Source organism: Canis aureus, chromosome 29 (assembly GCF_053574225.1).
Source record: "Canis aureus isolate CA01 chromosome 29, VMU_Caureus_v.1.0, whole genome shotgun sequence".
NCBI classification, from domain to species: domain Eukaryota; kingdom Metazoa; phylum Chordata; class Mammalia; order Carnivora; family Canidae; genus Canis; species Canis aureus.
The window spans coordinates 19,376,385-19,403,326 of record NC_135639.1 but is presented as its reverse complement, the minus strand read 5'-3'; the positions used below and the strand labels follow the sequence as shown (position 1 = coordinate 19,403,326).

Here is a 26,942-nt window from a genome sequence, read left to right as displayed (position 1 = left end):
AAAGTTTCTTTTATATTCAAACATTCCTAATAGGACTTTCCTCTTTAGAAAGCACCATATCTCACTATGTAACAATGATTGTTCATCAGCTTCCATGTTATCACATAATAAAGAGAATAATATCAAATTTAATACATTAGCTTTTGTGTATTCATACTTTTTTACTATGAGCTAGATACTGTTTAATTCAACTGAATTGTTTTTATTGCAAAACCCTTTTTATTTTTTTTTTATTTTTAAAAAGAATTCTTTTTTTTTAAATTTTTATTTATTTATGATAGTCACAGAGAGAGAGAGAGAGGCAGAGACACAGGCAGAGGGAGAAGCAGGCTCCATGCACCGGGAGCCCGACGTGAGATTCGATCCCGGGTCTCCAGGATCACGCCCTGGGCCAAAGGCAGGCGCCAAACCGCTGCGCCACCCAGGGATCCCTGCAAAACCCTTTTTAAAAATATTTTATTTATTTATTCATGAGAGACACAGAGAAAGAGAGGTAGAGACACAGGCAGAGGGAGAAATAGGCTCCCCACAGGGAGCCCAACGAGGAACTCAATCCCAGGGCCCTAGGATCATGACCAAAGCCAAAGGCAGACGCCCAACCACTGAGCCACCCAGGCACCCCTATTATTGCAAAAGTTTCTTGATGAATGAAGCATTTGATTGATTTACATTCTCATGTAAGCTATTTAATTTGGGTAATAATTTCAGGATGTTTTTCTGTCACTGCAGCTGCACCATTGAACTGAACACTGCTACAGTTCAGCATATTCCTACACTGAACTTAAACTCAAACCACATTCATTAACAATGTAATTCTTCATAATTTTATACCACTCACTGCTAGTTGTGTTTGTCATCAATGAAGCTGAAAAAAAATTCTTCCTCATATCTCCATCATGTTCAAATTGCCTACGTACCAAAGTAATTATCATGTTAGCATATGTGTGCATTCAACAACTTGGAATGAAAAATACTTTACTAGCTGTATTTCTTCTGTGAATTAATCTGCTATGTCATTAGCTGGTTGATAAATTTGTCCAGCCATGAAAAATAATATTTGACTTACCTTCTTTGGTACAGAGTCAGCCATAATTTCCAAGATTTTTAAGATAGTCTTTGTCTATTTTTTTTAATTTTAGCATCTCAAAATGCTACCTCATAAGACACAAATTTCCAATGTTTACATGTATTGAACTTCTGCTTCTATCAATTTTTTAAATTCAATGGTTTTTCTCTCAAAGTGTTCTTAAGGTTTTGAACTTACTTTTTTAATTTTTTGTGTAAATGCTACCTAAGTTGGATGACTTTATTTATTAGCTTTTTCAGCTAGTATATCTCTGCAGATAACACACTACGGTTTCAGGACTTCAGTATCAATTTTGCCTACAAAACTGAGCTCAACATGTGAGGAAACATACTTCCAAGTAAAACTGGTTCAAATTCTTTTGATTTTAATTTCTTCAGAAACACTTTCATTAGTCATCATTTGTTGTATTACTGCTGCTTACATGGTAAGAAAAGTATGTTTTCTTTCTTGATTAAAAGTAGTTGGCAGCCCCTGTGGCGCAGGGGTTTAGTGCCACCTGCAGCCTGGGGTGTGATCTTGGAGGCTCAGGATTGAGTCCCACTTCAGGCTCCCTGAATGGAGCCCGCTTCTCCCTCTGCCTATGTCTCTGCCTCTCTCTCTCTCTGTGTCTCTATGAATAAATAAATAAAAATCTTTAAAAAAAAAGTAGTTGAGTGTAGTTTGACACCTGTAAATTATAGTTAAATATTACTATGAAAACTTGCTTCCTAAATTTAGCTAACATATTTTAAATGATAAATTTTAAAGACAGTTTTCACAAAAAGATGTTTTTAATAGGTAAAAATAACAACTAATCTGAAGAAATATTTTTATTTTCTCAGATTTTTACATACATTCAGTTTACAACTGACCAACTAACTTTGAATATCACACATGGTAACATGGTCCTACTACATACACAGCTCTCAAACACATGACTCATGGACAGCACTTGGTCTATGCCTGTTCAACAAGATAAGTTCCCTGATCATGCACTTGGATATTAAATTACTATAGTTTCTGAAAGCCTACCCTTGGCTTTGGCTCAGGTCATGATCCCAGGGTCCTGGGATAGAGCCCAGAGTCAAGGTCTCTGCTCAGTAGGGAGTCAGTTTCTCCCTCTGACCCTCCCCCTGCTTATGCTCTTTCTCTCTCAAATACATAAACAAAATCTGTTTTGTTTTTTTTTTTTTTTTAAAAAGCCTACTCTCGATTCTGCACTGCTTTCCTTGTGAATTGGTACAAGCAGTTCAAGGCTGCAAGGATTCATGAGTTCTCTTGGAGTAGTACTGACCTGAAAACCTGTGTGGCTTGCCCAAGGTTCTAACTCAATTTCTTCATCTTTAAATGGGCCGTTGAGAGGATTATATGGTATTATCCATGAATTGTTTAACAGAGTCCATATAGAGTTGATGCCACGACTACTATTTTCAACTCCCTGGTGTAAGGAAGACTAGTATGTCACCCACCAGATTTCCATCCTTTGATATCTTCCTTAGGGCAAAGTCCTGTGGGGAGGGGTCAGTTGCTTGGCACCATTCAATGAGCACAGACATCTACCAACTTTCTCTCCTCACAGTCTTTCTTGTGAGGAAGAACTTCCATTTGAGATTTTTATGTATAGTTCTCCATATTGTACAACTATGGGAATGGTACCCCTAGGAGCTGTGCAGTGCATTCTACATAATTGTATTTGGTGTTGTCTAGACCAATCAGGACCAAACCTTGGCCCAGGGACACAGTCCTCTTGCAGATAATTTACTCACCAGCCTTCCTCCCACAGAAGTCATTAATTGAGACTATAAAGCCAGCTTGAGTAATATAATCAGGACCCCAATGACCACTCCTTTCTCCTTTTATTTATTCTTTTAAAAATATTTTATTTATTTATTCATCACACACACACACACACACACACACACACACACACACAAACACACATAGGCAGAGACATAGGCAGAAGGAGGAGCAGGCTCCACACAGGGAGCCCGATGTAGGACTCAGTCCCGGGACTCCAGGATCGCGCCCTGGGCCGAAGGCAGGCGCTAAACCACTGAGCCACCCAGGCATCCCCTCTTTCTCCTTTTAACAAATCAGTTCAGAAGGTAACATATATCAGACATTATCTGTAGACAGCAGAGATTTTATTTCCTGACTTCTAATTCTTTGGTTCAATACACCCTATAGCTAATGTTTACCTGGATATCTGGTCTAGGGCTGATGACTATCTAGTTTCCTTCTCTGGGATGCACAAATGCAGGGATGAAGGCAAATCCAGGACCCTGGACAACAAAAGGCAAGATAGCTAGGTATAAATTCGTGTGTATTTTCCTTCCTTTTTTGCAGAACTACGATCATCACATTTTGTGACGAATGAATGAATGAATAAAAAACAATCAACAAATGTGTGTGTCATTATATAATTCCAAGGGACTCTATGATACACCTTGGAGTGGCCAATAGTCTAGCCTTTAAAGAGTGTGAAAAACAGATGATGGAATAAGACAAAAGCATGTGGAAATGGTCAAAGCCAATAGAAGACTAAAGAATAACAACACAAGGGCCATACACATGCTCTCAGTGCAGGAGACTGGAAATTCCAGTTAACTCACTCCCTCCTCAATGGTTTGCCAGTACAGCTATCTGGTTTCCTGCCTTCATTCTATCTAGGAAGCTGGGAAAGCCTGCACAGCTAAGTACAGTTCCCAAGCATGGGGGAGTTATGCTTCCAAGGGTGACTTTCAATCAATGGGAGATGGGAACTGGCAGATGAATGCTTCAGTTTCCCTGTCCTTTGGTGTGACAATCCTGAGGCATGTTGTACATATTTCCTCAGGAGTTTCCCAGTGGGATTGATTGTCTGTGCCTATATGAGCAAAAATTTCACTGTTGCACACATTATCCACTTTCCTCCATTCTTTTTTTTTTTTTTAAGATTTTATTTATTCATGAGCGACACAGAGAAAGAGAGGCAGAGACACAGGCAGAGGGAGAAAGGCTCCATGCAGGGAGCCCGATGTGGGACTCCATCCTGGGACTCCAGGATCCCACCCTGGGCCAAAGGCAGGCGCTAAATCGCTGAGCCACCCAGGCTTACTTTTCTCCCTTCTTATTTTGTCACTTCCTACTCTATCACTTCTGCTCCCTGGGATCACTCCCTGCCCCCAAATCCTACTCTCAGGCTCTGCTAGTGGGGAAACTAAAATAAGGTCCATGAGCAGCTGCCAAGTAAGCTAACCATTTCTTCTTCATATTTTAGCTTAGAGGATCCTCTTCAATTAGGAGGACTCAAAAAGTTTCACGGAGCCTGTGTTCACCTTCTCGTTCTTGTCTCTTTGATAGTCATTTTTCATTCATTCAACAAGCACCATTTCAAACTCTGATGAAGTACAGAAAGACCAAACTCTACTACAACATCTATAACCCTTTTCAAGAAATGTGTTTACTTCATTTATTACAATAGAATCTATTGAAAATGATATTTATATAGAACGAAATAAAGATGAATTTTAAAAAATCATTTTATTTATTTATTTTTAAGTAATCTCTACCCTCAGTGTGGGCCTTAAACTCATGACCATGAGATCGAGTCACATGTTCTACACACTGAGCTGGCCAGGTGCCCCAATTATTTTTTAATATATGAGAAAGTGCTAAACCTCACTCACAGAAATAGAATCGCAGATTTGAAAGATGTTAAAATACCATTTTTCACATTTCAGATTGGCAAAGATGAAAAAGTTTGTTAACACTGCACTGGAGATTTGGAGAATCATTACTTAACAAAGTATTATTGATCACCTCTTATTAGTCTATGCTGGACACTGAGTAACCAACAGTTACTCAGTTGACAAAGTAAACAAAAATTCCTTCTTTCCAAGAGCATACATTCCAGTGTGAGAGTGGGGTATATAATAAATGGAAATGAAAAAGAGGAGAGACAGAGACTGAGGGAATGTCATACAGAGAGTGTTTTAGGGAAAATGAGCAGTATCAAATATAGTGAGTGACCAAGTGTTACTTTAGATAAGATGGTCAAAGGAGACCTTCCTGAAAAGTTGACAATTGAGTGAAGGCCTAAATGAGGTGAGGGGTGAGTGTTGGAGATTTCTAGTAGAAATGTTTCCAGGCAGTATGAAGTAGTGAAGTGACTCCTTTCACAGATTTTAGTTATCAAATTTGGACTAAAAGTTAGGCAATGATTTCTTACATATGACACCAATACTACAAGCAACCAAAGAAAAAATAGATTAATCAGATGACATTAAAATGTAAAACTTATGTACTTTAAAGGAGATTATCCAGAAAGTGAAAGGACAACCCAAACAAATAGAAAATATTTGGAAATTTTGTATCTGATCTAAAGGTCTAGTGTCTGGAATATACAAAGAACTTTCACAATGCAAAAATAAGGCAAATTCTAAAATGGACCAAGTATTTCTCCAAATCAAATATATAAATTAACATGAAGGACATGAAAAGATGCTCAACATCATTGGTCATTAGGGAAATGAAAACCAAAACCACAGTGAAATCCTTCACATCCATTAGGATTGCTAAACAAAAAGACAACAATAACAAATTTTGAAAAGGAGAACTGGAACCTTCACACATTGCTGGTGTGAATATAAAATGGCACAGCCCCTTTGGGTATTAGTTTGGCACTTCTTCAAAAAATTAAATGGACAGTTACCATGTGACCCAGCCTTTCCACATCTGGGGATATACTCAGAAGAATGGAACATATTTCCACACAAAAACTTGAACGTGAATTTTTTTTTTAAAGAATTTATTTATTTATTCATGAGAGAGAGAGGCAGAGACACAGCAGAGGGAGAAGCAGGCTCTATGCGGGGAGCCCAATGTGGAACTTGATCCTGGAATTCCAGGATCACACTCTGAGCCAAAGGCAGATGCTCAACCACTGAGCCACCCAGGTGTCCATTTACCAGTTTTGTGACTGATTTAGGAATAATATTTTAGCATTCTTTTTTCTCTCAATGACTATCTAAATTTAAACCAGATTTGTCATCTTCCTGAGTCTCTCATTAATGAATTAAGTAGAATGTTGACACATGCTTATGTGAGATTGAGTTTTTAAAAAATAAAAACACGAAGATTACCATGGCATAAAGATACACACATAGGGAAGCAAAGTGAAGGTTATTGGCAATTTTTCAGGCAGTTGTTTTTGAATGAGTTTTTCCAATAATGACAATTTCCCCAACATCATCCAGTACAGGGATGAAGATCCTTACTTCCTATGAGGTATAAGGGCTTAATCTTGGCTTTTGGGACTTGATATCTGAAAAGGCTTCCTCCGAAGTTCCCCTAAGCTTCCCCCAAAAAGTTTTGCAATATCTCCTATATATCTATGAAGGAAGTAATAAAAACTTTTGTATTTCTTTTGTGAGTCTCATCTTCCCACAAATGGTATAGTTCTATTTTGCATGGATGAGAATTTTCTAGGTTTTCTCTTAGGTGATTTGGGACCTGACGGTACCAGGAGTCACCAAGAGAAAACAAACGTCTGCTGTGCCAGTTCTATCTCTTGGGGACCATAAGAATTAAATATAAAAGGAGTGATAATGAGATATTTCCTTCCTGATCACTGGACTGGGAGGTACCCATGGAAAATCTGTCCACCCTAAGAATGAAGATAGATAGGGCACACATTTTTTTAAAAGTCTTTTTTAAAAGGTTTGGAGAAGTAACTTAGAGATAAAATCATTTGTGATCCCTTCCAGGGATGATAAAAGATTGTGAACTGAAAATAGCTTAGAGATAGGGCTTTATTTTGGACTGTCTTAACAATGGAAGGAGTATCAAGAGGAGGATGAGAAACTATGACCTCCAGGGTCTTTATCATATGTGTACTTAGTCCCTGCCCTATACTTCACCTTCACTGTCCTTGGAGTCTTTATTGCTCCAGATACTGTAAACCAGGTTGAATTTTTCTGAAAGGTCTACAGCCTCAGAATTTTTTGAAGCAGGGTCAGAAGCCTGGGTACAGCATAACCAGGTCCTCTCCCCAGGTCTCATTACAAGATGTCAGCCAGACTGCAATTTCATAGAAGTCTCAGGGGCATACATCTCTAGAATTTGAGTAAATAGAATTATTTTATACGTCCCATTTTTAATTCTAAAAATGAAGTGATTTTTATCATCCTTATGTTATGGAATAGGAAATGGAGGCTTTCAACTTTAATTATTAATATGCCTCCAATCCCACAGAAATTGACACTGTAGAGACACTAATCCCAGAGAAATGTTTGAGGGATTTTTTTCTTTTTCTTTTTTTAAACTCCAAGAGCTGCAAAGGATTTGACCTTGCCAGCACCAAGGGTGAAAAGGATGAAGTTAGCAGGTCATTAAAAACAGTTCAATCTAGAAATAATTAGGGCTGGAACAGCTCACAGCAGCGGGAGGGGCAGCAAAGATCGACTGACTTGAGGGGCAGGTAATTTTACAGCGGCCCAGAGATCCAATTTCTTTTTTTCTTTTTTTTTTTTTTTAAGATTTTATTTATTTATTCATGATAGTCACACAGAGAGAGAGAGGCAGAGACACAGGCAGAGGGAGAAGCAGGCTCCATGCACCGGGAGCCCAACATGGGACTCGATCCCGCGTCTCCAGGATCACGCCCTGGGCCAAAGGCAGGCGCCAAACCGCTGCGCCACCCAGGGATCCCGAGATCCAATTTCTAACTAAAGTTTTTTCCTTCCTAAAAGTGATCAGATTAGATCTAAACGGCGCTGCTAGCACCATCTTTCAGGCTGTTAAAGAAAATAAAAAAGCTTTTATTCTTATCTAAATCTTTTTGTTGCAATTGTCCAAATCTGCCTAGATTTTCAGCAGAAGAAAGGAAGAAGTCCCAGGCTATTAATTTTCACAGTATTACAACACATTTTCGAGCGTCACGTCCCTTCCGGGCTGCGCTGCGAGTGCGCTCCGAGCCGGGGAGGCCATTCTAGGTTCACATAAACCCCCAGAGAGCGCGGAGAGAGACCGGCCGCCGCCCCCGGGTCCCCGAGACCCTGCAGGTTGCAAGAGCCGCGCCGGGTGCGCGTTTTTAAACAGCCCGAGGTCACGTGGCCACCGGCAAGCCCCGCTATTGGCTCTCGGGCTCTCACTCTTGCCTTTGGCGCCGAACCTTTCGCCCCTTGTGGACGCAACCATTGGCTCCGCGCTCGGAGGGAACACGGGCCAACCTCACGCACAAGGCTTTTCCGAACGAAGCTTCCGACTAATTCTCAGGAGAATTTCAGCTACAGACTCAACAATCAAATGAAATCCACTTAGGGACGCCGTGGAAGGCTCCTTTGGACAAAAAGAAAGAGAAGACCAGACCCCGACGCCCCCTACGCTCTGTAGGGGCCGAGAGAATGGTTCCGCCCAAGGCGCGGACTCCGCCTCCACGGGCGCCGCCATTTTGTTTGGCTGGAGCGGGGCGAGCGGCGCCTTGGGGGAGGGGTCTCGTAGGCGTCTCACTGGACCCCACGACCGCGCTGTCGCTTCTCCGGAGGAGTCCTCCCCGGCGAGGGGCGCGGAATCATGTACATAAAGCAGGTGAGGTCCGTGCGTCCCGCCCGCCCCGTCACGGGCCTCGGAGGGCCGCTCCGTGAGGCGGGGGTGTCGCGGGGCGACCGGGGCCTGTCGCCTCCCGCCTCCCGGCAGGGCGGACCCCGAGCTGAACGCGGGCTGCGGGGGAGGGGAGAGGCCCCGCCCCGCGACGCGGGGCCCTGAGAACTGGGGCGCCGGTCTGCAGCGCGGGCCGCCTCGCGGGGCGCTCCCCTGAGGAGGCGGGCGCTCCAGGAGGATTGGAGGGCGAGCGGGCCTTCCCGGGCAGGCGGGGGGCGGGGGGCGGGCTCGAGGGCGCCGAGCTGGCTGGGGGCCGCGGCGGGGGTGCGTGAAGCGGTGGTCTCCTCGCCTCAGCCCCGCGGCGCTGCTCGGCCGGGGGTGGGGTGTCAGCCTAGCCGCGGGTCTTTGTCCTCGAATTGCGGGAGACGCGAAGGGGACGCCCCCCCCTCGCGGAAGGTGTAGCGCCACCTCGTCCACTTGTGTACTTCTGTCAAAATGTGGTCTTCCCGCGCTGCAGTCCACCGCGGAGACGAGCCCTTCACGCTCTTGGAGAAGTTTCTCTGTGGGATGTGTTGGACTCTTAAGCATCCCTTTCTTGGAACGTCTGCTTTTTTTTTTGTTTGTTTGTTTTTTGGCTAGTGGGTCTGAGGGAAACGCTTTGGATAAGAAAACTGGGGCCAGCCCAGCGCGCCTGCTAGACACAGTTTCCAGCAGTGCCAGTGGTTACTAGTAAACGGCAGGTGTTTTTGTTTTTTGTTTTTTTGTAGGATTTTTAATCCCCACTTTCCAGAATGAGTTTCTCTTACATGAAATAGAAAGTTTTCTATCTTGCATTAGAGGAGAAGCCAGAAAGAGAGAAGTGCTGAGGAGAAACGTTAGTTTAGGAGTTACTTCTTTTAGTATATGTTCCCTGAAAAGTGCCTTTTTTTTATTTATCAGGTTATCATCCAGGGTTTTCGGAGTTACAGAGATCAAACAATTGTAGATCCCTTCAGCTCAAAACATAATGTCATTGGTAAGTATCCATGGCTTACAACATCAGATTTATAGGTGTAGAACCATTTAAATTCTGTCCTTAAAAAAATTCTGTCCTTTTTTTTTTTTTTTTTAATTCTGTCCTTTTAGGTTTAAGAAAAGAGGAATTGGCTTGGAGTATGACATGAGTAAATACATGTTTTTTGTATATGACATAACATGTCTATCAGCACTCATGGTTTGCTTATTTTATACATTAAAATATTTGCATAAGGGATCCCTGGGTGGCGCAGCGGTTTGGCACCTGCCTTTGGCCCAGGGCGCGATCCTGGAGACCCTGGATCGAATCCCGCGTTGGGCTCCCGGTGCATGGAGCCTGCTTCTCCCTCTGCCTGTGTCTCTGCCTCTCTCTCTCTCTGTGGCTATCATAAATAAATAAAAATTTAAAAAAATATAAAAATAAAATAAAAATAAAATATTTGCATAAGATAATCACTAGTTACTCATTCTTATTTGGGTAGCCTTGTAGGTTGTGTGACTGTGTGTTAGAGCTTTGTTTATAGCAAATGACGCTCAATTTAGCTTTTGAGGTTTTCTGTTCTTGATATGTCATTTCCTAGTTAAAATTTAGGTCACTGTTGCCTTATTTCAAAGATACCCATTATTTATTCACAAATCAGATCTCAGATATTTTTTTTTCCTGTCATATTGTTAAGGTCCCACAATCCAGCTTGGTGGGAAGAGGATAAACTTTGGAGCATAACAGAATAGGTTTCAAATCCCAGTTCTGGCGCAGTCATTTTCATTCTTGACTCCCTGAGGGACTTTAGTTTTCTCATTTGTAAAGTGGAGCTAATGATACCCATCTTACAGGGCTATTGGGAAAATTAAATGAAGTATATGTAAGAGGGTAAAGGGCTAGAATGATTAATCTTCTACAATACAGTATTTAGTCTAAAGACTCTAAGGATGAGGGCAGCCTGAGTGGCTCAGCAGTTTGGCACCGCCTTCAGCCTGAGGCATGATCTTGGAGACCTGTGATCTACTCCCATTTTGGGCTCCCTGCATGGAGCCTGCTTCTCCCTCTGCCGTGTCTCTGCCCCTCTCTCTGTCTCTCATGCATAAATGAATAAAATCTTAAAAAAAAAAATACTCTAAGGATGGTAGTGTCCATTTTTTGCTGATACAGCCAGCAAAAGTGTTTTCTGACGTTCTGCTGAATTTTTAAAGGCTAGATGAATAAACTTGTATACGTTGTCCTTCTTGTGGAATATATATTGGTATATCAGACTGCTAGGCCTACCATTTTATATAGACTGGGTGACTTAAGTAACAGTATTTTATTTTCTGTTTTGGAAACTCAAGTCCCAAGATCAGGGTGCCAGCATAGTCACATTCTGGGAGTCAGCATCTTCATCATCTTGCTCGCATGACCTCTTTGGTTCTCTTTACCTCTTCCTCTTTAGAACACTAATTCCATCATGAAGGCCCCACCCTCACCTCATTGTCTCCCAAAGGCTCCTATCTAAATACCATCACATTTGGAATTAGGATTCCAGCATATGAATGGGAGTGGGGGGAGAGGGAGGTGACACAATTCAGTCTATAACATAAGTGAGGTTCATATACAGATCAGTAAAGGGAGAACATTATTTAGAAATAAATAATCTTAAAAATTGAGGGCAAGAATGTTAACTATACTTCAGTTAAGAAAAATTGAGGGCGGGATCCCTGGGTGGCGCAGCGGTTTGGCGCCTGCCTTTGGCCCAGGGCGCGATCTTGGAGACCTGGGATCGAATCCCATGTCGGGCTCCCTGCGTGGAGCCTGCTTCTCCCTCTGCCTCTCTCTGTGTGACTATCATGAATAAATAAATAAAATCTTTAAAAAAAAAATTGAGGGCAAAAAAAAAAACCTACCCTCAGCACATGACTTGTAGCTTATAGTTGGGAATAAAGAAAACATTCCCCCCCCCCCCCCCCGCCTTGTACCTATTGAATAGTTAATTTAATTGGTGTGCCATACGGATAGCTCGATCCAGTGTTTTACTATATTTTGATTACAAATGCCTTCTGATTTTATCAGAAAATCTTTAGAAACGGAAAAATCAATGTTTTTTCTTTAACTTACAGGTTAAAAGTAGATGAATATCTTAATTATATCAATGGTATAATTTTATTATTAAGATACTCCTATAAAATCATTATTACTTATGATTATATCTGTAGGATCTATCAAGTATTTTTATTTTAGCTATTAGATTGCTAATAGTTACAGAGGAAATTGTCTAAGTGTTATTTCTTTGATTTTAACAAGTCTTTTACTGCTTAAACGTGTTTTTCTTTTTGTTTTGTTTTTTAATTAAAAATTTTTTTTATTTTTTATTTTATGAGACATAGAAGCAGAGACCCAGGCAGAGGAAGAAGCAGGATCCATGCAGGGAGCCTCACGTGGGACTCGATCCCGGGACTCCAGGATCACACCAGGGCCGAAGGCAGGTGCTAAATGGCTGAGCCACCAAGGGATCCCCCTTAAACGTGTTTAAAAACCAATATCTTGGGCAGCCTGGGTGACTCAGCAGCGATTTAGCGCCGCCTTCAGCCCAGGGCGTGATCCTGGAGTCCCTGGATCGAGTCCGACGTCAGGCTCCCTGTATGGAGCCTGCTTCTCCCTCTGCCTGTGTCTCTGCTGCTCTCTCTTGGTTTCTCATGAACAAATAAATAAAATCTTACAAAAACAAAACAAAACAAAACACAGTACCTTGAGGGATGCCTGGGTGGGTCTGCGGTTTAGTGCCTGCCTTTAGCCCAGGGCATGTTCCTGGAGTCCTGGGATGGAGTCCCACGTCAGGCTCCCTCTGCCTGTGTCTCTGCCTCTCTCTGTGTCTCTCATGAATAAATAAAATCTTTAAAAAACAAAACAAAACTTAAAAAAAAAAAAAAAAAAGGATCTTGGTACACCTGGGTGGCTCAGTGGTTGAGCGTCTGCCTTCGGCTCAGGTCTTGATTGTGGGATCTTGGGATTGAGTCCCTCCTGCCTGTGTCTCTGCCTCTTTCTTTGTCATGAATGAATGAATGACAGCCAGTACCTTGATAATATAAGAAAGACCTGAAGTAGTATAGACTGAGATTAACATGAAAAATATCCTGTGAAAGCATTACTACTTTGATTAATGATTTTGACCTTAAAGATTGGAAGGCAGATCCCTCTTACGTTGATGTTTGATGTTTGAATCCCTTGAATAAATGTTTGAATGTATCAAGCATGTACCTTTTTAAAGTTACCTTTTCTGTAGCTTTTTAACAAAAGAAATACATATTAATTATAGAGTATTATAGAAGAGCTTAAAAGCTAAATGGGAAAAAGCTATAAACTGTAGTCCTCAGTCCAAGGCCCACTCAGCTATTAATAAGGCTTTAATAGGAATGCAGTCTTAGGGCACGAGAGAGGGGCAAAGCTGGTTACAGCTTTATAAAGAAGGCACAGCTGGTTTGTGGTCAAATTAGATAGCTTCCAGATAGACTTTGTGAACCTACTGTGTGTGGGAAAGATCATATGGGAAAGTAATGGAGAGGGTTTTGTCTTCTAGTTCTTGTCTCTGATTCGTCAAAGTTTACCACACAGGGCATTTAACCCCCATGCTTTTGGGTTGTGTTACTCTGGGAACTAATGCCCCTGAAGTAGTCAGGGAACTATAGCCTCTGAGTTTTCGCAAATCTGATCTCAGTACGTACCCAGGGCAGGCTGAAACAACCTAAGGTAGTGGAATACTGAGCCTCTCCATTGACAGGCAGCCAAGACTTGGATTGGGGCAGGTGAATCTGGGGCATATATAAACTAGACCTATCTCAGTAGCCCTTCAGTCTTGGTGTACATCTTCATAAATCTTTTTAAATAAAAATGAGCCTGTAGTGTAATATGTCAGTAATCTATTTTTTTCTATTTAAGTCTTGAATATCTTTTTTTTTTTTTAATTTTTTTTTTTCATTTATTTATGATAGTCACACAGGGAGAGAGAGAGAGAGGCAGAGACACAGGCAGAGGGAGAAGCAGGCTCCATGCACCGGGAGCCTGACGTGGGATTCGATCCCGAGTCTCCAGGATTGCGCCCTGAGCCAAAGGCAGGCGCTAAACCGCTGCGCCACCTAGGGATCCCTTGAATATCTTTTAAGAATGAGCCCTGAATATTAAACATTCTAGTCTTCCACTCTGTGGGTAGGAGTAATTCTTAAAGGGAAGTTTAAAAATTTTAAGTTGTGAGTAGGTTATGGTTTGAACTGTAGGTAATTCTTTTAATGATAAATTATCTTTTTAAACTTCTATTTAGAGAATTTCACGTTTACAGAAAAGTTGTATAAATAGGAACAGTACAGATAATATTCCTGCCTCCTTTACCCTAAATCTGCCTGTTAACATTTTCCTTCCTTTATCATTTGCACTCCCTCTCACACTTTTTTTTTCTTAGAGTAAATTATGTAGGTCATGGTCCTTTACCTTTGACTTCAATGTATACTTTCTAAGAATAGGGATATTTTCTTACGTAAACACAGTACAGTTATCAACTTCAGTAAATTTGTCATTAATAAAATAATCTCTTCATTTTCCAGTAATACTGATTGACCCAAAAACGTTCTTTATATTTTTTCCTCCTCCAGTATAAGATCTACTTTAGGGTCAGGTATGGCATTCAGTTGTCATATCTCTTCAGTCTCCTTTAATCTGGATCATATCCACAGCCTTTCTCTGTTTTTTATAACATTGTTTTTAAAAACTACTACATAAGGGCACCTGGGTGGCTCAGTGATTGAGCATCTGCCTTTGGTTCAGATTGTGATCCTGGGATCAAGTCTCGCATCTGGCTCTCTCTATGTCTCTGCCTCTCTGTGTCTCTCATGAATAAATAAAAATAAAACCTTTTTTTAAAAAAAACTACATAAATGATGTGTTCTGAGGATTTTACATCTGTAGGTAAAGACATTCTGCTTCTTTTTAAGTTGTGTTACTTTTGATCACTCAGTCTAGGTAGTTATCTAGTTTTTCTACTGTATAGTGTTTTTTTTTCCCTTGCAACTAATAAATAGTATAAGAATGAGAAACACTTGCAAATATTGTGCTCCTTATCAAAATTTCTCCCTAGATTTAGCATTCATTGATAATAATTGCCTTTATTCTGATGGTTACAAAATGATTTTCCATTTCTAGCACTCCTTTCACATTTACTGTGTGGTGTTCTGTGAGCAGTTCTCCTTTCTTAGCTATTTATTTGTCATTTTATTATCAGCATCGAATCATGGATGATTTCCCTCCAGTACAAATTTATAATTCATCTAATTATTTTGATGCTGAAATGGTCCTAGATTAAGCCAGTGGAAATCTTTTTTAAGCTGGCTTCTCTGTCATGTCTTTTTTTAAAAGCAGTTCATTACTTTCTTGCATAACAGAAATGATTTTTTAAGACTTTATTTTGCATTAAAGGTGGTAACTGTAAGGGCTAATTTGTTTAGGGTATTTTGGTCAAGATGAGAGAGATTGGGATAGTTTGACTCAATGAGAATTTTACTGAACAGCAAAATTCAAATGAATTCATTAAATCTGAAACATTTGGTATCTTTTTAAGTATAGAATTTTTGTTTTTGTTTTTGTTTTGTTTTGTTTTTTAGAATTGTTTAATTCTGAATTCAGGTAGTTAAAAAAAATGCCTTATACTTTTTTGTAGTTTTATGATTCTGAGATTATACATGATCTATAGGGCTGGTCATAAGTACTTAAATATGCATATAGTTTGAGAATTTGAAGTTATTTAAGTATTAAAAAATTTCAGCAACATGTGAATCTTTAGAATGTTAAAAATACTCCATTATAGGGCACCCCGGGTGGCTCAGTGGTTTAGCGCCGCCTTCAGCCCAGGGCCTGATCCTGGAGACCCAGGATTGAGTCCCAGGTCAGGCTCCCTGCATGGAGCCTGCTTCTCCCTCTGCCTGTGTCTCTGCCTCTCTCTCTCTCTCTGTGTGTGTTTCTCATGAATAAATAAATACAATATTAAAAAAATCCTCCATTATAAGTAATTAAAATAGAATTACATGTCTATGTAAGTTGTGAAAACCTGGTAACGTATTTGGTTATTCCTTTTAATTTTAAACTATTAGAAAGAGCAAAAGAGTCAATGAAATAAATTTAAGGGAAAAAAACATCTGATGTCTATACAAAACTTGTACTCATTTGTTGATTAAAGCTGTTTTTATTTATTGATTTCTTTTGTTCACTCTTTTGTTTTTAATTTCGTATATTAAGATGTTAAGTTAGAAAATGGAATATAAACTTAATACTTTAAAACTTTAGTAAAATTTTAATTTTACTGGTTTATATGCAATGTAACATGTATTTTTTGACATTTTATAGTGGGCAGAAATGGATCTGGAAAGAGTAACTTTTTTTATGGTAGGTATTGTTTTTTAAATTCTAAATATGTTAAGACCTGGGCATCTTCAGGTAGTTTATTTTATTTTATTTATTTATTTTTTTTAGGTAGTTTATTTTAAAAATTGGTTTTCTGAGGGTCGTCTTGGTGGCCCAGTTAGTTAAGCATCCAGTTCTTGATCTTAGCTCAGGTCTTGATCTCAGGGTCATCAGTTCAAGCTCCTCATTGGGCTCCATGCTGAGTGTGGTACTTGGAAAAATTGATTTTCTGAGATTATGTCTGCATGAAACTCCAGAAATGCTTCATATAGGGTAGTAGCTTAGTGTATAGGGTGAATATAATGATCTGAGTTCTACTCTATAACCACTGATTAATTAGCTGAGAGACTGGGCAATACAATCTAAGGTACTCTTTGCACTTTAAAAACAGGTGTTACTCTTTGCACTTTAAAAACAGGTGTTAGGGCAGCCCCCGTGGCGCAGCAGTTTAGCGCCACCTGCAGCCTGGGGTGTGATCCTGGAGACCGAGATCGAGTCCCATGTCGGGTTCCCTGCATGGAGCCTGCTTCTCCCTCTGCCTGTGTCTCTGCCTCTCTTTCTCTCTCTCTGTCTCTATGAATAAATACATAAAATTAAAAAAAAAAAAAAAGGTGTTAGAGGGCAGCCTGGGTGGCTCAGTGGTTTAGTGCCGCCTTCAGCCCAGGGCGTGATCCTGGAGACCCGGGATCAAATCCTGCATTGGGCTCCCTACATGGAGCCTGCTTCTCCCTCTGCCTGTGTCTCTGCTTCTGTTTCTCATGAATAAATAAATAAATTATTTAAAAAAATCAAACCGGTGTTAGACCTGCCTACTTTGATGGGTTGTGAGAGTCCTGAAATAATACCAATGGAAGTACTTTTTAAACTTGAGTTCAGTATTTAAATGTTGCAAAGCACATATATAAAAGTGTAAATACAATAGAATGGTTAATATTGATTTAGAAAATGTTTCATTTTTCTGTTTCATTTATTTACTAAGTAAGGAAGCTTTATACCCATTATAGGGCTTGAACTCATTTTCCAGAATGAAGAGTCACATGCTCTATTGACTGAGCCAGTCAAGTTTCATCTTCTAAAAAAATGTTCTCTAAATCATTCTTACGAATGATGGGGTATAAAAAATTACAGACTCAACAAGGATTGTTAATTTGATGATAGTTAAATAGCTTTGAAAATTCTAAAGATAAAATACATTTAAGTGGGGCACCTGGGTGGCTCAGTTGGTTAATCATCCAACTCTTGGTTTCAGCTCAGGTCATGGGATCAAACCCTGTGTCAGCCTCTACATTCAGTGGGGAGTCCACTTGAGACTCTTGTCTGCCCTTCCCCACCCACGCTCTCTCTGTTTCTCTCTCTCTCAAATCTTTAAAAAACTGAATTTAATTATCATAGTGCCTCTGTTAGCAAATCTTTCAGAGAGAGGAAAAAAAAACATTTTAACAGTTTTGGACTATAGAAGAAGTAAGTTGAAAAATTTGAACCTCTTAGTTGAGTAGTCCTTGAGGAAAAGTGGGGAGCTTAAGAACAAAGGTTCTATCCTTTCTGTGCTCACAAATCAATAGCCCTTCAATTGTTGTAATTTAGTGATGGTAAGAGAGTGGGATTGGAGTAGAAGTATTTTGTAATCTCTAGGGGAGTGAAAGCAATTTGAATGTATCCTCCCAAGGGGGTTATAAAAGATAACCAGTCCACCTCCACCCTCAGTATACACGTTCATAAATGCACACTCAACTCTTAGAATGTCAAAGGTCTCCTGGGTGGACTGGAAATAGGACAGCTGAGTAGAGTTTCATTTCTAGGGCAGGGTGGTCCAGTTAGGTACTCTGTATAGAGGCAGGAATGGCTTCTTCATACAGAAGATAAGGGCAGTGCAAACAGTGCAGTAGAAGGTGGGAATCTGAAATATTTCCCTGTATTTCCCACTTAGTTCTATTTCTTTTGACAAAAAAAGTATATGGTTAAGGATATTGTAGGAATATATCCTGTTTTGTTAATAAATATTTTGACGAAAAAGAAAGAAAAAATATTTTGATGTATATTATTTATATCTGGTGGGTTAAAAACAAAGTTTTAAAACCACTCAGTGTATACTTTGATTAAGAGACTCTGGTTTGCTTCTCTCTTTTTGTTATCTCAGTGTTCCCTTTTTCTTTAAGTGTTTCAGTGGGAACTCCTTAGTATTTTATCATTTCTAAGCTAATTAGTCTGAAGTACAGGCAAATTTTCTGCATATATAGAAGAGATAATCTGCTTTATCTGCCTTGTTCATTACATGATAGAAGTTATGGGGAGTTATAAATAAGGCATAAATCTTTCTTTTAGACTGTACTAATAGTTGTGTTTTTGTATTTGTAGCAATTCAGTTTGTTCTTAGTGATGAGTTCAGTCATCTTCGTCCAGAACAGCGATTGGCTTTGTTGCATGTGAGTGAAATTGCTTTGAGATGTTATTGATAGTATGTATTTTTTAAACTATGTTATCAATTCTGGTAAATAAAATCATTTGTTCAAGCTTTCAGATCCTTTGTAAATATGATACAGTGTCTCTTAAGGGTATGTATTCTTTGGAATTTGCTATATTAGTGCATGATAAAGGTCTAATTTTTTTATAATAGTAAGGAAATTTTCTATAGATGGGTATGTCTTCCCTATACTTTATTAGGGAGTATGGTCTGGTAATGCTCAGAAGCAGGTTTGCTGAGGAGAAAAAAGAGTTTGAGATTGGGAATTAAGAACTTTGAGACTTAGAACCAGAATTGGGAACATTAGAGAAACGACCATTGCAAACTAAGCAACATACTTGTTTTATTTTGGGCCATATTTTTAAGTTAAATGGTAAGAGGATTTTCCAATATGGAAGATAAGCATAATTATAGTAAAGAAAATTGTTAGAATTTTTCATTGGATAATTATGAATAAGAACTAAAATTTCAGGATTAAAAAATTACAAAAGGCTATACTAATGATAAAATTTCTTTTTGGCTTTAATATGGCTTATAATTAGTTATAAGAGCAGAAAGTGAAATTCCTTAATATACCTCAACAGAGTCTCTCACAGGAAGGTGTTTGTTTTTTAACCATTATCTTTTATTTTCCCTCTTAAATTTGAATTTTTAGCCTAGTAACCAGAGTTGGTTACCTTGTAGATAGATACATATTTAGGTTTCTAAGATTGATATTGAAAGAGTAACCTCATGATCCTGGAGTCCCAATATTAAGTCCTGCATCAGGCTCCCTGCATGGAGCCTGCTTCTCCCTTGCTTATGTCTCTGCCTCTCTCTCTCTCTCTGTCTTCCATGAATAAATGAATAAAATCTTTAAAAAGGGGGCAGCCCCGATGGCGTGATCCTGGAGATCCTGGATCGAGTCCCACGTCAGGCTCTCTGCATGGAGCCTGCTTCTTCCTCTGCTTGTGTCTCTGCCTCTCTCTCTCTCTCTCTGTGTCTCTATGAATAAATAAATAAAATCTTTTAAAAAAATCTTTAAAAATTTTTTAATAAAATCTGGAAATTATCTGGACTTGGTATCAAAGTGCCTGGGTCATAAATTGATCTATATGTGACACATGTTAAATGTGTGTCTCTTCATGGCAGATTTAAATTATGTAGTGTATTGCAAATTAAGTGTTTAAGAAAGCCGAGTTCTAGTAATTATATACTTTATTAGGGTTCCTTTCCAGCATTGAGTCTGTAAGAGAAAAACCTCAAAGTGTTGTAGATACTAGCAAATAAGTAGAATTACATGGGCATGTATGTTCTAATAAAGTGGTCTTCAGAACAAGACCTAAATATATCTGACTTTGATATCTCTTGCATAGTTCTCATGTTTTTAGTTAGAATCTAACCATTTGGTTGAAAAGTGGTGTTATCCTAATCCAGTATCTTTGCTCTTTTGACAAGAAGGATAAATACCCGTCTGTTAGAAATTTTTCTCTATTGAATTAGGCTTGTTATCATGCACTAAACTTTAAAAAGTATTTAGAGAAGAAAAAGATAAAGGTTGTGAAAATATCACATAAATGACAAATTTGTTTGCATGTTTTAGGAGGGTACTGGTCCTCGTGTCATTTCTGCTTTTGTGGAGATTATTTTTGATAATTCGGACAACCGGTTGCCCGTGAGTAATGGCTTTTTCCCCCAGTAATAATGTTGAGAATTTTATTGATGCAACTAATTTTCTTACAAGCTTTGAAACATTTATAACTGTACTTAAACTCTTATAGTTTATGCTAAAATAGCTATACAGTTTACATACTAATTTTGTCTTAAAATTATAATGAACATTCTAGTAAACTGATGGGAGTGTGTAAGCTATTGTGAGAAAATGTCTGCCATAGAATTGATATTCATAGCATATCTTTACTGAGAAATAAGTTTCAAAATAATTACTAAGGACTCTAGAATGACCTTATTAAATAAAGAGTTTTCCATTTTTACTGTGAGATTAACTTTAGGCTTTTACATTTTTTCTTAGATCGATAAAGAAGAAGTTTCACTTAGAAGAGTTATTGGTGCCAAAAAGGATCAGTATTTCTTAGACAAGAAAATGGTCACGTAAGCATTTTTTTTTTTTTTTACGTTTTAATGTCTTTCACAGGAGTAAAAGTATTTTATTTGCCGCGTTATATGGGTTATATGCCTCATGTTCAACAAACCAGTATTTAGAGCATTAACTTAAGATTCAGGATTATCTGAGGCTTGATAGAATAGATGGTTTATTTAATGACTATACTCCCTCATGCCCCTTAACTCAAGAGTCTGCCTTTATGTTTTTGCTTATTGTTGGGTTATTTATCTGAATTTTTTTTTCAATGTTTATTGATAGGAAAAATGATGTGATGAATCTCCTGGAAAGTGCTGGTTTTTCTCGAAGCAATCCTTACTATATTGTAAAACAAGGAAAGGTAAAAAAATTGTATGTCCTTGTTTTATAGAATTTGTTCTCTTGAGTGTATTCACTTGAATGATGAACTTGGCTTATTTTTAGGGATTAAATTGAATGAAAAATGGACCTTACTGTCTTGTTTTCATTGATTTATTACCTTTTATGTGACTGCAAAGTACATCTGTTGTGTAGTAGGATAGAATCATTTCAGCAGTTGGATCTTGTTTTCTTTGCCTATATCTCTTAATAAGTTGTACTGTACTGGAAGGCATTTTTGATTTGTGAAAGTCAAAATGATCATTTTTAAGAATATTATAGAGGAGCACCTGGGTAGATCCAGTTGGCTAAGCATCTGACTCTTGATGTTAGGTCAGGTCTTGATCTCAGGATTGTGAATACAAGCTCTGCATGCTGGGCATGGAGCCTGCTTTAAAAAATATATACTATAGAAATTCTTTAAAAATAACACTAAAAAAATTACTTCCTAAAATTAATAACTCTGTTACTTAACATATCACAGAACTGAAATGGTTAAAAAGCTTACATTTCCAGAAATCTACCATAATGCCACATATTATTTTTTCTTGTAGAGTTATATTTTTTATAGTTTTTAGTAATATACTTTCTACTGTCTCCTCACATACTTTAAACTGTAGCTGATTTCTTTTTTAAAAACATACCCTGCAGTGTTCTCGTAGTTTGTTGTAGTAGTTTTTTGGACTAAAGGAAAGTTCTTTTTATTTTTATTTTATTTTTTAAGATTTTATTTATTCATGAGAGAGAGAGGCAGAGGCAGAGACACAGGCAGAGGGAGAAGCAGGCTCCTCAGAAGGAGCCCGATGTGGGACTCGATCCCCTGACCCGGGATCACACCCTCAGCCAAAGGTGGATACTCAACTGCTGAACCAGAGCCACCCAGGTGTCCCAGGAAAGTTCTTTTTAAATATCCACTTATTTCATATTGAAGGATTTTTAGATATGTGTTGGAAAGGTAGCATTTAGGAGAAGTGATTAGGAAGAGTGTGGTGTTTCACATTTGGGAAATGCAGAACAAGTTTTTGAAAAGACCATCTTTATAAGCAAGGAATTTCTATAAAAGGCTGATTGTGAAAGATCATTTATCTGAGTCTTCTCTTTTTTAAGATTTTATTTATTTATTCATGAGAGACACACAGAGAGAGAGAGAGAGAGAGAGAGAGGCAGAGACACGGGCAGAGGGAGAAGCAGGCTCCATGCAGGGAGCCTGATGTGGGACTCGATCCCGGGTCTCCAGGATCAGGCCCTGGGCTGAAGGCGGCGCTAAACCGCTGAGCCTCCGGGGCTGCCCCAAGAAAGGGAATCTTAAGCCAACTCGACACTGAGTGGGGAGACAGATGCAGGGTTTGATTTCACAACCCTGAGATCATGACCTGAGCTAAAACCAAGGGTTGGATGCTCAACCAACTGAGCTACCGAGATGTCCCTGTTAAATTTTTGATAATACCATTATAGTTTTTTTTTTTTTTCCATTATAGTTTTTTAATGTAGCACAATAGCTTCCCGCTTGTAAAAATACTTTGTTCTTTTAGAGTGGAGTTCATCTTTTATACCTTATCATGTTGACTTAGAAAAAATATGGTAATGGAATGTTCTTCATTTTTAATTTAGAGTTTTATTAATAAATTCGACTTATGAATGGATCAATTCTATTTGGATTTTCATTTGATAAATTTCATTTAATAAAGGATATAGATATGTGGGTATATGCACTATACAAATTAAATTCTTGAAGTGGTACTTAAAACTCAGCATGTGGATACTCTTTAAAGGTAGTGTTCTAAAAAAAATAAATAAAGGTAGCATTCTTAAAGAACAGTGTGTAGCTATGTCATAATTATTTTTCTAAAAATTTTAGATCAACCAGATGGCCACAGCACCGGATTCTCAGAGACTAAAACTATTAAGAGAAGTAGCTGGTACTAGAGTATATGATGAACGAAAAGAAGAAAGCATATCTCTAATGAAAGAAACAGGTAAAGAAATGTGATTCTGCCCTTTATTATAAATTATTTTGTTGTGTTATTATATTGAAAGGAGTTCTATTCTCAGGAGTATACAGTTTGATAATTTGCCTTTGCACTGAATGGAGAGATAATTAGTTTGTTACACTTTAAGGTTTGAAATTTCCAGTAATTTCTCTCTTTAAATAAAGAAATGCTGTTAGATAGTAATGCCTTTGTAGGTCAACTATTTTGTGCCTTTACCATCCTCATTGTTAGTAAGGTAACAGATTTGGATGCAATCCTCAAGAAAAATTCTAAGTGGGAGTATCAGTTGGCATTAGGTTTTAAGTTGTTTAGGAGCAAGTTCAACACTTTGAACTTAGAATTTTCCTTTAGTACATGTATTATAAAAACCCTACTTTGTTGTTCAAGTGCTGTGTTCTGTCACATTTTAGAGTCAGTCCTGAGTTCAAAAATCTGACTAATAATAATTAACTGATATTGTGACTTTAGACTTGATCTTTCTGATCTAAAACCTCTCCATATGTAAAATTCTTTTTCATAGTTCATGGTAGAGGAGCAAAGTAGCTTCATGATTGGAATATAGGGGGTGTTCTGTATATGGCAGTTACAGATAATGCTGTTACTATAAAAGTTGAAAATCGATGACATTAATGATGTTAGTAGGGTTTTTGGAGGTTTTTTTTAATGATGTGGGAAGGCACAGTTGCCTTTAAAGGACGTTTAAACTGAGGCCCTTAAGCAAATGTAGCATAAGAGCTAGTAAGTACTGATTCGAAAAGATACATATGGACCATATGTTCCTTGTAGCATTACTTAACAGTAGCCAAGAGGTAGAAGCAACTTAAGTTTCCATCAACAGATGAATGGATAAAGAAGATATGGTATATGTATACAGTGGAATATTACTCACTTTTTAAAAAATGAGATATTGCCGTTTGTGACAACCTGGATGAATCTAGAGGGGTATTGTGCTGAGTAAAATAAATCAGAGAACGGCAAATACAGGATTCCACTTAGATTTGGAATCTTAAACCAAGCAAACAAACAAACAGAAACGGACTCATAAATACAGAGAACAAACTGGTGGTTGCCAGGGTGGTGGTGGTGCAGGGGGAAGATGGGTGAAATAGATGAAAGGGGAGAAGAGGGGAAAAACTTAAGAGTTATAAAATTAAAAAGTGTCACCATGTGTAACTTTATTCTCTGATGCTTTTCATAATAAAGCATCGTGTCATTTTAGTATCTTAGATTTGGTTGTCACATACTATCATATTAAGCTATAGTTCTTAAGATTAATTTTAACTCCTTGAACTCCTAGCATATTTGAAGAAAGTTATTATTTACATAAAAGTTTTATTCAACTTCTTCGCCCCTCTCTCATTTCTTTTTAAGAGGGTAAACGGGAAAAAATCAATGAGTTGTTAAAATACATTGAAGAGAGATTACATACCTTAGAGGAAGAAAAGGAAGAACTAGCTCAGTATCAGAAGTGGGATAAAATGAGACGAGCCTTGGAATATACCATTTACAACCAGGAACTTAACGAGACTCGTGCTAAACTTGATGAGGTAAAAGAACTTTGTCACTTAAATTCAGAGTGATTTTAGTTTGTTTTATATGTTAAGCTCATTTTATATTTCTATTTTTCAATGATTTTTAAATAGAAACTTAAAGAATTTTAAACCTCTTAGTGAAATCATTGGTCAGTAAAATTGTTCGTTCATTTTCGTTCAGTTTATTCCAAGGAAAATCCTTAGACCTGTATGGTCCTTGCTATAGTTGTGTCTGAAATATAATCAGGTGGTGGTGCAGTGCAAACCAAGATGAGGGAAGCCACCTTTAAAAGCTTCATGAAAAAAAAAAGGAAAAAATAAATAAAAGCTTCATGAAGGGGTGCCTGGCTGGCTCAGTCAGTGGAATATGGGACTCTTGATACTAGGGTCATGAGTTTAAGCCCCATGTTGGGGGTGGAGTTTACTTTATAAAAAAAAAAAAGCTCCGGGGATCCCTGGGTGGCGCAGTGGTTTAGCACCTGCCTTTGGCCCAGGGCGTGATCCTGGAGACCCGGGATCGAATCCCATGTCGGGCTCCCAGTGCATGGAGCCTGCTTCTCCCTCTGCCTATGTCTCTGCCTCTCTCTCTCTCTGTGTGTGACTATCATAAATAAATAAAAATTAAAAAAAAAAAAAGCTTCATGAATTTTTTTTTGGCTTTTTAATATGTATTTTTGTTGTTTCTCCCTCTGCCTCTCTGTGTCTCTCGTGAATAAATAAAATCTTAAAAAAAAAGTATTTTGTAATTAGTATTGCTGATTTTTTTTTTTTTTTTGCCAACCTTTTGTCCAAAAATTTGTTAATTTGTTTTAGGTAATATTTAAAACTATAGGAGCTTTCCATTTAAAACTACTAAAAAAAGTAAATAAATAAAAGCCTCTTCAAGTGAATGATTTTATTTTAGCAGATATTTTAAAATTCTGCTACGTTATGACATATTAAATACAAAGTGAGTTAGAACTTACAGCTTTTTGTCCCCCTCAGCTTTCTGCTAAGCGAGAGACTAGTGGAGAAAAATCCAGACAATTAAGAGATGCCCAGCAGGATGCAAGAGATAAGATGGAGGTAAGATTATAAACAAGGCTTATGTTGACTTACATTTTTTGACCACAGTAAATCCTTTTGTACCAGAATTAGGGAGTGGAAACTTCAAACAGGTGTTACTGGGATTGAGCATTAGAAAGACAGAATAGTACTGAACTTGTAAATGAAGGGAAAAAAGGACAGAACTAATAGAAACTCTCCTGTTCCACTTCTAATTGTTTGATTCATTTCTGTTTGATACTTGACTAGGATATTGAGCGCCAAGTTAGAGAATTGAAAACAAAAATTTCAGCTATGAAAGAAGAAAAGGAGCAGCTCAGCGCTGAAAGGCAAGAACAAATTAAGCAGAGGACTAAGTTGGAGCTTAAAGCCAAAGATTTACAAGATGAACTGGCAGGCAATAGTGAACAAAGGGTAAGTTAAAATACTAAAAATGAAAGACTTATAAATGTTCAAGCTGAATATGAATTGCAAAAGACCATGCTTTCTGTCATGGGGGTACATGATTTTAAATTTTTGAAAAAGATCTGGCACATTAAAATAATTTCTACTCATGTAGCAGCTCAGTACTGTGTCCTGTTTCTTTCATTTAAAAGTTAGTTTTGTGTTGCAGGATCAGTTTTCTCATCAATTTTTTTTCATGAGAAAATATTTTATGCTAGACTTAAGCAGAAATTTTTAAGATTGCATTTTTACTTACCCTGCTTTATTTACAGAAACGCTTATTAAAAGAGAGGCAGAAGCTACTTGAAAAAATAGAAGAGAAGCAGAAAGAACTGGCAGAAACAGAACCTAAATTCAACAGTGTGAAAGAAAAAGAAGAGCGAGGAATTGCTAGGTCTGGGATTTCTTTTACCATTTCTAACTTTCTATGTAGTTTTTCTGTGAAAGCTAAATAGTTATGAATTAAGACACAGCAAAAGTTAAATCCAGTTTCAAAGTAATAGTCTATGTTAAACAGCTACTGTGGGCCAAGCATTACTGTATATACATCATATACATTTTTTTCACTCAGAAGCCCTAAGAGATTCACATCCTCAGTGTAAGTTCAACAAACTCAAGGCTCTGGTACGTTAAATAACTTGCCTAGATGTTGGGCTTTTAAAAACATGGATTTGTTGTTCTTTTTTTTTTTTTTTTTTTAAACCAACATAACATCTTGCTCTGTTTCACCCTTTTTCCTTTTTTCATTGTTGTTTTAACATCTGGACATTTTAGTGTCTGTAAATTGAACATGACAACTTTGCTGATTTCATGGTTTAGTGCATTATGTTTTTATGCTACCAGTATCTGTTTTAGTAAATTATTTCCTTTGCCCATTTTTTTCTGATACTTTTCCTATTGTTTGATAGGGTTGTTTGTAATCTATATTTATTCTAG

At 38.1% G+C, this 26,942-nt stretch overlaps 1 protein-coding gene across 1 annotated transcript in view; it reads left to right on the top strand.

The window, feature by feature from the left end:
- The first annotated feature begins 8,477 nt into the window (after window positions 1–8,477).
- The window catches only part of SMC3 (structural maintenance of chromosomes 3), a 38,318-nt gene continuing 19,853 nt past the window's right edge, over window positions 8,478–26,942 (top strand). The window contains exons 1-12 of the mRNA XM_077877658.1: window positions 8,478–8,635; window positions 9,587–9,662; window positions 16,020–16,058; window positions 18,432–18,499; window positions 20,120–20,191; window positions 20,549–20,628; window positions 20,900–20,978; window positions 22,854–22,971; window positions 24,358–24,533; window positions 25,503–25,583; window positions 25,812–25,976; window positions 26,279–26,400. Of these exons, the coding sequence (XP_077733784.1) occupies window positions 8,621–8,635; window positions 9,587–9,662; window positions 16,020–16,058; window positions 18,432–18,499; window positions 20,120–20,191; window positions 20,549–20,628; window positions 20,900–20,978; window positions 22,854–22,971; window positions 24,358–24,533; window positions 25,503–25,583; window positions 25,812–25,976; window positions 26,279–26,400 (1,091 nt within the window). The 5' untranslated portion in view covers window positions 8,478–8,620. The remainder of the gene's footprint in view (window positions 8,636–9,586; window positions 9,663–16,019; window positions 16,059–18,431; window positions 18,500–20,119; window positions 20,192–20,548; window positions 20,629–20,899; window positions 20,979–22,853; window positions 22,972–24,357; window positions 24,534–25,502; window positions 25,584–25,811; window positions 25,977–26,278; window positions 26,401–26,942) is intronic.